Genomic DNA, 9,414 nt, shown 5'->3' with positions numbered 1-9,414 from the left:
GCCTGGGTGGCCACTTCCTGGCTGTTCTCCCGCCACTAGCCTCTCCCTGCTCAAATCAAACCTACATCCTGTTGCCAAACTCTGCTTCCTCCCATGCCCTTTGGGCTCTAGTTCAATAACCGGCTGAGGCCAATGGCATCCAGTCCAAGCCCACCCTTCCCCCACACTCCACATCCTACCACTTCCTCAAAACACACTTTCTCCTCCAACCAGCGGGCCTCCTTACTGTCACCTGAACCAGTGAGCTGCACGCCTCCCCCTCGCTGCCGCCCTCCACCTTTTCCAAGTTCAGCTCCAGCCTCCGACCCCCTGCTCCAGTTCTGCACCCTCCCCGGCCTCTCCTGCCCTCTCCTGTCTCAGAACTCAGATGGTTCTCGTCAGTGCAAAGAGCAGCCACGATCCACAGGTCCTGAAGCAGCCCAAAGGAAGCATCTGGTAAGCAGGGCAGCCCACAGCTGCAGCCCGGAACGGAGACGGAGCCGTGGGCCGGCACGTCTCCAGCCCAGACGGCGCGCTAACACGGGGGCAAGGACGTGGACCGCTGCAGAGCCCAGGGTGACTCTACTCCACAGACAAGTCCTAGGCGTCGGCTGGCTTCCTCCTCACTGACCTTGGCTTCCTAAAAAGAATCCCTCTTTAAAAACAGGGTTATCTGCTTTTTCTAATTGCCGGAACTTCAAATATTTGAACGTTTATGACACAACCAAGGGAAGGTGCCAAGGGCTGGTTTACTCAGTCAGCCACCGCCCCTCCCCCCACCATCAGCTTCCCACCCCCTCCAAATAAGCACAGCATAAACACTGCGCTTCCGACACCAACGGAGCTCCAAGCGGGGTCCTGTAGGCCTCCCCACACTGAAACCCCGGACCCACCACTGCGCACGAGGGCGTCCAGCCGGGTGGCAGTGTCCTGACTGCCTGCAGAGAGCAGGAGAAGGGGCTACACCGGGCTCCGTCCCGGATCCCACGTTCTCCATGTTGGAGGCATGTGCCCACCCTCCCCCAGGGAGATCCAGCGTCTTACCGCTGCCCCGAAGGGTCTGGGTCAGGTCTTCCACCAGGGCCACGGCCTCCTCGCTGCTTTCGGGCCGGTGCTCTTGCAGCCAGGCCTGGATTTCTCTTGGGAGCACCGTCAGCATCTGTTCCTTGGTGTGCTCTGGCCTCAGCCAGCGCCGGCAGAGCTCCCGGAGGCGGCCCAGTGCACCCTGCGGTCCTCCAGCAGCCTCCCCAGGGGGGCTGCCCTTGCCAGGGCTCTGGGGGAAGGACTCAGGGCCGTCCTCCTGAAGTACGGCTTCCTGCACCCAAGAGTCGTCCTCCAGGATCATGGTGGTGACCTCCTCCTGTTCATCTTCCTCTCGAGGCCCCGGGGCCAAGGGGCTGAGGGGAGCGGTTCCTCCTGGCCCCTCTGCAGCCATTATCCACCTTCCCAGGGCAATCACGCAGGCCTCTAGCCTTGAACTTGAGTCTTCTAGGGCCAGGCTCGTGGAGAAGACACCTCCCTCCTCAAATTTCAACAAGTAGTCTGGCCGAGAAATGAAAAAAGAGAACCACAATCAATAAATAGACTGTCCTACAGGGATCTAACTCCCAGCAGCCCAGATTCTTGCATCCGCAAATCAACAGAAGTTTCCTGCCTCTCTTAAAGGAAAAAAAAATGGCTTATTCCTGAAAACCTTTCTATGGCAAAAGAATCACAAGCACAAAAAACACAGCACTTTTCTTTCCAAAAGCATGAGTGTCAGAAATTCAAAGCCCTTCTGAGAACCCAGGACTGAGTTATTCTGCCCTAACTCAGTTCAGACTTGCTGCAGTGACCCTGACTTAACATACAACTTAGTCACTTAACTTCAGTGACCATCCTTCTAATGGGGACAACTTCAGGATTGGCAATGGATCAAAGTCAAGACACTTTGAGCTTTGCTGGAAATACCTTAACTGCATTATTACCATAGAAGTATGAAGTTTTATTTTATTCTTTTAATGTTTTATTCATTTTTGATAGAGAGACAAAGCATGAGAGGGGGAGGGGCAGAGTGAGGGAGACTCAGAATCAGAAGCAAACTCCAGGCCCTGAGCTGTCAGTAGAGAGCCCGACACGAGGCTTGAACCCATGAACGTGAGATCATGACCTGAGCCGAAGTCGGAGGTTCAACTGACTGAGCCACCCAGGTACCCCAAAGTATGAAGTTTTAAACTGTTCTGAGTCTTCAATGTAGACTCGGCCCCTTAGGAATTAATCTTTAAAAATAACCATCTTTGGGGGCACCTGGTGGCTCAGTCGGTTGAGCGTCCAGCTTCGGCTCAGGTCATGATCTCTGTGGGTTTGAGCCCCTCATCGGGCTCTGTGTTGACACCTAGCTCAGAGCCTGGAGCCTGCTTCGGATTCTGTGTCTCCCTCTCTCTCTGACCCTCCCCTTCTCATGCTGTCTCTCTCTCTCAAAAATAAAACACTAGAAAAAAAGTTTTTTTAAATAACCATCTTTGTAAAGAAAAATTTATTTCCAAGGAAACAAAACCATAGTAGACATGATTGTTTCTGATTGCAAAACAACCCTGACTTTTAAAAAATCCAGCAGCAGAGGAATGGCTAGTGAATTATGACACATCCACACAGTAAAATATATTTATTTTATCCTGATAAAAAAAAAACTATGCTGATTTAATAATGGCTACCTTGGGGCGGGGGTACTGACTGAACAGGTGCTCAAAAAAGCCTTTGGAGTGCTGGAACCGTTCTGTGTCTTGATTTGATGGTGGTTGCACAAAGCATACATACGAAATTTCAGATTTGTGCATTCTGCTGCGGTTTCAAATATTTTTAAGAATTATGTTGACAAAGATTATTAACCACTAATAATCTGAGATAATCTTCACAAATATGAAAATTATGGATAAAAACACACCTAGAAAAACAGAAACACTAGACAAAGTATGACCCAAATCCCTTTAAAAATGAACACGTACAGAAAGCGAAAAACAAAAACAGAAACAAAAAAACTTGGACCGTTAATTACACAAGACGTTGGGAGCAATGAAATTACGACTCAAAGACTGTAAAAGCAATGGAAACTTAATCTTTAAATATCATTACTACATGAGTAAAGACTCAGATAAAAAGCCTCCACCCAAAAAAAGGGGAAAGGGGGGAAACTGGTAAGGAAAAACTAAAAAAAAAAAAAAGAAGAAGAAGAAGAAGAAAGCTGTTGGGAACACTGAAGCTCTCAATGTGTTATTTACCAAAGGGCTAGAAGACGCAGAGGTATAACGGAAGTCCTGGTTGGGAGCCCGGGAAAACTGCACCCGGTGAGCTCATTCGCTGGCTGACTTGGGCACGCCCCCTCGGAAGCTCAGTTTCCCCATCCGTAAAACCTGGAGCCGCGCGGGATGCCGTCCAGCGTGCCTTCCAGTCCCAATCCCGCGCCCCTGGCTGGACGTGCAGGGAGCTCACCGCCCGGGAGAAGTGTCCAGGTGCGTTCGCCGAGCGGACCCGGCGCGTCCCACCCGGGGACCCCGGCCCGCGGTCGCGGACAGCGCCCCCGACGCCCCTCCCCCAGCAGGACTGCCCGCACTGGCTCCAGGCCCGTTATTCCCTCGCCGCGGGCTACTCCCCCGGCCCGTGCCGTCCCCGGCCCTTCTCTCCGGGCTCACCTCTCTCGGGAGACCAGGTCGGGCTTCCGCAGCCACTCCGCATGCAAAAGCGCCTCCGGGTACCTCACGGCCCCTCCGGATCCACCGCGGCTCAAGCCCGAGGGGCACCGAGAACAATGGACGGGAGAGGCCCGCCCCCCGCCGCGCTTATTGGCCACCGAGAACGGCCCCTGGAAACCCTGCTCTCCTACTGGCTCTACTGAGGCGTCCGGGGAGGGAGGTTAGGCCGAGGGCATTGTGGGAGTTGTAGTCCACCGCGGCTGCCGGGCCCGCGGGCTGGGAGAGCCGCGCAGGGTGGACTGTCCCGGCTGTACCGCAGGCAAATCCGCGGACCGGCCCTCAGGACAGGACCCCAGGGTTGGCGAGAGCTGTGACCTAGAACGGGTCATTTCACTTCCCTAAGGCCTCCGTGTACTTGCCTGTAAAAAATGAAACTTGTGTGGAGGGGACTGCGTGGCAAGGCATGTTTTAGGCGCCCCCAAGACTGTGCCCGGAACAGGCAGGAGTCGGCCCGAGGGAAGCACGCCCCTCCCCCCGGGGGCCCCAGCCCGGCGCCCCCTCCCCGAACCCACAGGTCCACGGTCGCACCTGGCCTCGGCACACCCCTTTGTTTTCGCACGTGGCGTCCCTGCTGCTGGAGGCAAGTCCCCGCCTCTGCTACGGAAGAACTGCCCCTGGTCTTCTTTGGTTCCCCTGGTCCTCTCGGAGCCTGGTCCGTCGTCACCTCCCCGGGCGCGGACGCCGCTCCCAGCGCCCCTGTTCCGCGGCTCCGTGTCGGTCACCGACCCCAGCCTTGCTCGCCGTGGGTCTCAGCACTGGGAGATGAGAGTGGGAGGAGCTCGGCCTGTGTCCTGCGCGCAGATGGCGCCCTCGAAGACAGGACTGCCCCAACGCCGCATGCCAACAGGTGGGAAATGCCGACAGGTGAGAAACCGTCTGGAAACCCAAGGGGGAAATGTGAGGACCGAAACAAACGCGCTGTCAGTGCTCTGCGGTACCATCCTTGTGAGTGCTTTCATTATGCAGCCCAGTCACTGGAGGCACACCAGCGAATGACTACATTTGTTGCTTTAATTTTTTATTGATACTTCATTTCATTTTCATAAAAATTTCCTGAGTATCTGAGAGATGTTTTATGTTTATTTGGATCATTTTAATCTCCTTTTCTGTGAACTGAGATACCAGTTATATCTTCCCATGTTTTTGGTTTTGGGTTTTTTGGTGTTTTGTTTTGTTTTTGATCCAACAGTTAATATACAGTGTTCTGTGTTTCAGGTGTATAATCTATGGCTTTAACAACTCCATACATTACTCAGTGCTCATGACAAAGCACAGTCTTTTTCTTAGAATGATTTTTTTTAAGCTTATTTATTTTGAGAGAGAGAGAGAGGAGAGGAAGGACAGAGAGGGCGGGGAGAGAATCCCAAACAGGCTCCGTGCTGTCAGCCCACAACCCAACTCCAGGCTTGAACTCGGTTGAACTCACCATCCGGGAGATCGTGACCTGAGTGGAAATCAGGAGTCCGACGCTTAACCAAGGCGCCCCCAGCAGGTGCACTCTTACTGCCCATCACCTAGTCCACCCACCTCCTCTCCGGAAACCATCTGTGCTTTCTAGTTAACAGTCTTCTTCTTGGTTTGTCTCTCTTTTTTCTTTTGTTCGTTTGGCTCTTAAATTCCACATATGAGTGAGACCATATGGTATTTGTCTTTGACTCATTTCTCTTAGCATTAAACCCTCTAGATCCGTCCATGTCCTTGCAAATGGCAAGTTCTTTTTCTTCTTCCTATGCTTTAATCTATTTGTTAGAGTTCTTTATTAGTTTGTCACAGAAGTTGCTATTTTTCTCAGTTTGCTGTTCTTTTTTGTTGTTGTTGTTGTTGTTGTTGTTTTAGCATAGAAATTTTTATGCTGTCCACCTTGTCTTTTTATAGCTCCTGGGTTTTATGTCATTCTGAGAAAGTTCTCTGCACCACTCCCAAAATTATTTGAGTTTCACCTGTTTTTCACTAATCCCTTTAATTACTGCAAGTATAAAGATGCAGAGGTGCTGGGATGGCTCAGTCAGCTTAGCATTTGACTTCTGCTCAGGTGGTGATCTCACAGTTTGTGGGTTTGAGCCCCGCATCAGGCTCTGTGCTAACAGCTCAGAGCCTGGAGCCTGCTTCAGATTCTGTGTCTCCCTCTCTCTCTGCTCCTCCCCCTGTTCTCTCTCTCTCTCTCTCTCTTTCTCTCTCTCTCTCTCTCAAAAATGAATAAATGTTAAAAAAAAAAAGATGCAAAGTGAGGTTCAGCCATTGACTACGTGACCACATGCAAATAGCACCACCTGCAGGCCGGCTTGAGAAGTTTGCTCCGCGTGCCTGGAGGCAGAATCCCAGCCTCCCCTCTGGTGGTCGGCATTCCTAGAGAGCCAGCCATGCCGCCATGCCGAATAATTGAGGATGATCATTCTTAGGGATGATCTCGTATTACAAAGAGGTGTTTCTCCCCATTAGGGATGGGAATTTACGCAAAAGGGAAAAGATTAGTTGCGGGGGGGCACTGCTGCAGTTTCTAACAGTCCAAGAGTGCCTCTGTCCTATCCCAAGCCGACCCTGCACCACAAGAAACCGGCACTGTCTTGTCACAGGAGAATCCTGGAGCTGGCCGTCTCTTCCCTGTGCCTGCTTCTCCAGGAAGTTGGTCCTGGCCAGTGTCAACCGTCCTGGGTTTAGATAGAAAGCAACTCACATTTAGGACTGGTTTATGGCATACTAGGGCTGGTGCCCAAGCCAGAGCCCCCAAGAGCATCCTGGGACAGCGAGCAAGCCTAGAAACCCAGCCCTGTTCCGTGAGTAGGATTGCCCCTCCCAGTGAATCTCTTCTCCGTCACCCAAACCACAGGGCTCAGAGACGCGCTGTTCTACCGATGGGCATTCCCGGCTAAAAGCTTCAGAGAACTACTCTGGCTAAGTTAAGTCAAAGGGACTTAGGAAAAGAATAGTAGGGAACTCACGGAGTAAATGAGAACTGAACAATCAGGCTTAATTAAGAACAGTTGCAATCCAAGAAGCAGAGGCTGAGTGAGGCTCCAAGAACCACAACAGCAATCTCTTAGCAGAAGCAGGTGAGGGTGCAGAGCCCTGGCCGTCCCACAGCCATCTCTGTTAGCCCGCCTTCCTTCCAGGCTCCCAGACCGGGGGAAGCCCTTGGGGTTGGCTGTCACCCACCCCACCCCCCACTAAGGTGACAGGGGATGAGACCGGGCTCCTAGTTTTCCGTACTAGAAAAGGGGGTTATTAAACCCCACACAAAGGCAGGCTCTCCCCTCCAGAGACAGAAGGCCCATTAGGGAAAAGTAAACAGGCAGAAACGTAAGTCACCACTTATTTTTAGGTGCTGAGCCAGAAGAGACCTGGCCCCACGGATTGCTCAGCCTACGGATTTGGGGGGAGCCCCCAGGTCCGCTAGGAGTGCCGAAATGGCAAGGGTGGGGCTGTGCGGAACTTGATTTCCATAACACTTGATGGGATCAGGGCCACTGACCTCTGAGTGGCTCAGGCACTGAGGCCGAGGGGCCTTTGGGCCCTGAGGATGCGGAAGTCTCTCCCCCGCCTGAGACCCCACCATTGGTTAATCTACCCCGTTTCCTCCCTGCAGAGGAAGGGAGTCTCTTCATTTGTGAAGAGCACACGTCTCCTGTTTGCTGGGTCCGCCCCAGAGCCTTGCTACACGTGGCTGAGAAAAGATCATTAAGTGAACAGTGTTGTAGGATGCTGTTAGACTGGCCTAGAAAGAGAAAAAAATCTAAAGGGAGGCACATAGTAGGAATGCCCAGGGAGAAAGAGAAATTAGGGAATGACCAGGGAAGCACTGATTAGATTTGATTTGATTTTTAAATGTGTATTTATTTATTTTTTGAGAAAAAAAGAGACACAGAATTCAAAGCAGGCTCTGTGCTGTCAGCAACAGGGCTCAAACTTATGAACTGTGAGATCCTGACCTGAACGAAACCAAGAGTCAGATGCTTACCTGACTGAGCCACCCAGGCGCCACCCCCCACCTTTTTTAAATTTATTTTTTTAATGTTTTTTAAAATAATTTTTTAATGTTTATTTATTTTTGAGAGAGAGTGAGTGTGAGTAGGGTCGAGGTAGGGGCAGAGAGAGAGGGAGACACAGAATCCAAAGCAGGCTCCAAGCTCCGAGCTGTCAGCACAGAGTCTGATGCGGGGCTCGAACTCATGAACTGTCAGATCATGACCTGAGCCAAAGTTGGATGGTTAGCAACTGAGCCACCAGATGCCCTACCCCTGTCCCCTTTTAAATGAATGGTTTGTAGTTAGTGTGACAGAGAGGAGGCCCTTTGGTCCTTGTCTTTCTCTTCCTATGATGCTGGTCCCTCCCTCCCTCTCTCTCTCTCTCTCTCTGTCTCTCTCTCTCAGTTGTCCTGTGTTGGCCTGGGCTTCTCTAGCCCCTTTGTGCCAAGAAGGAAGAGAATGGCTCTAGCGCCTCCAGCCAGTTCCCATGCCCTGTTCCGAACTGTTCTAGTCAAGGGCGTTTCTCAAAGACACACCGGTGCTCTGGGCAGGACAGAGTGACTCGGGAGGCGGCCTCGGGCCAACAGGTACTTGCCAAACACAGAGGCGGGAGTGCGGCCAGGAAGGCTGGGACCTAGAGCGTGCTTTACGGGGGATTTAGCTCTGTGATCACCAGTGTCCCCTCAGGTTATTATAAGTAAAGACTAATTATAAAGATACGAAGAAAAGGGGCTCCTGGGTGGCTCAGTTGGTTAAGCATTCGACTCAGGCTCAAGTCATGATCTCATGTTAGTGAGTTTGCGCCTTACATCAGGGTCTTTGCTTGGGATCCTGCTTGGAATTCTGTCTCCCTCTCTCTCTCTGCCCCTCTCCTGCCCCCACTCACACATACTCTCTCTAAATAAAAGTTTTTAAAAAAATAATGAAAATCATAAGAGAAAATACATTTAACATACTGTAACTGTACCATAGCTATTTATTGAAAAAAAAATCCCTATTAGGGGACCCTGAGTGGCTCAGTTGGTAGAGCATGACTCGATCTCTGGGTCATGAGTTCAAGCCCCACATTGAGCATAGAGCTTTTTTTTTTAAATTTAATTCCACATAAGGGGCGCCTGGGTGGCTCAGTCAATTGAGCATCCAACTTCAGCTCAGGTCATGATCTTGCAGTTTATGAGTTCGAGCCCTGCATCAGGTGCGTGCTGACAGCTCAGAGCCTGGAACTTGCTTTGGATTCTGAGTCTCTATGTCTCTCTCTTTCTTTGCCCCTACTCCACTTGTACTCTCTTTCAAAATAAATAAATAATTTTTTTAAATGCACTCAGATATAGGAAGAAAGAAAGAAATTTGAACACAAAAAATTAAAAACATCTGTGCAGCATAAACGGTTAAAAATGAAGTCGCATGACAAAACAGGGAAATATTTGTAACATGGAACAGGACTAATTTATAATTTACTATGAACTGATCCAGCTGAGCTTGAGAAAGACCAAGAACTGTATAGAAAAAGGGGCAAAGGAAGGGGTCCTGGGTGGCCTAGTTTGTTAAGCGTCCGACTTCAGCTCGGGTCGTGATCTCACGGTTTGTGAGTTCAAGCCCCACATCAAGCTCTGTGCTGACAGCTCGGAGCCTGGAATCTGCTTCCGGTTCTGTGTCACCCTCTCTCTCTGTCCCTCCCCTGCTCACACTTTGTGTGTCTTTGTGTATGTCTCTCTCTCCCTCAAAAATAAACATAAAAATATATA

General features: G+C 50.9%; 2 protein-coding genes across 3 annotated transcripts in view; one reads left to right on the top strand and one right to left on the bottom strand.

Moving 5' to 3' along the window:
- Positions 1 to 3,771, bottom strand: part of LOC115301675 (zinc finger and SCAN domain-containing protein 2-like) — a 15,728-nt gene extending 11,957 nt beyond the window's left edge. Inside the window, exons 1-2 of the mRNA XM_029951634.1 lie at positions 3,648 to 3,771; positions 1,024 to 1,521 (exon numbers count right to left, since the gene is read on the bottom strand). Of these exons, the coding sequence (XP_029807494.1) occupies positions 1,024 to 1,521; positions 3,648 to 3,690 (541 nt within the window). The 5' untranslated portion in view covers positions 3,691 to 3,771. The remainder of the gene's footprint in view (positions 1 to 1,023; positions 1,522 to 3,647) is intronic.
- LOC115301676 (serine/arginine repetitive matrix protein 1-like) overlaps positions 3,224 to 9,414 on the top strand; it is a 19,706-nt gene continuing 13,515 nt past the window's right edge. The window contains exon 1 of one of the 2 annotated variants that reach the window (XR_003913237.1): positions 3,224 to 4,571. Coding sequence is in view for 1 of the 2 variants with exons in the window: in XM_029951635.1 (XP_029807495.1) it covers positions 4,076 to 4,554 (479 nt within the window). In the remaining variant the exon portion in view is untranslated. The remainder of the gene's footprint in view (positions 4,572 to 9,414) is intronic. The other variant, XM_029951635.1, reaches the window with a different exon arrangement.

Source organism: Suricata suricatta, chromosome 9, assembly GCF_006229205.1.
Source record: "Suricata suricatta isolate VVHF042 chromosome 9, meerkat_22Aug2017_6uvM2_HiC, whole genome shotgun sequence".
Classification (NCBI taxonomy): domain Eukaryota; kingdom Metazoa; phylum Chordata; class Mammalia; order Carnivora; family Herpestidae; genus Suricata; species Suricata suricatta.
The sequence above is the reverse complement of the archived record's forward strand: the minus strand, read 5'-3'. Positions and strand labels throughout refer to the sequence as shown.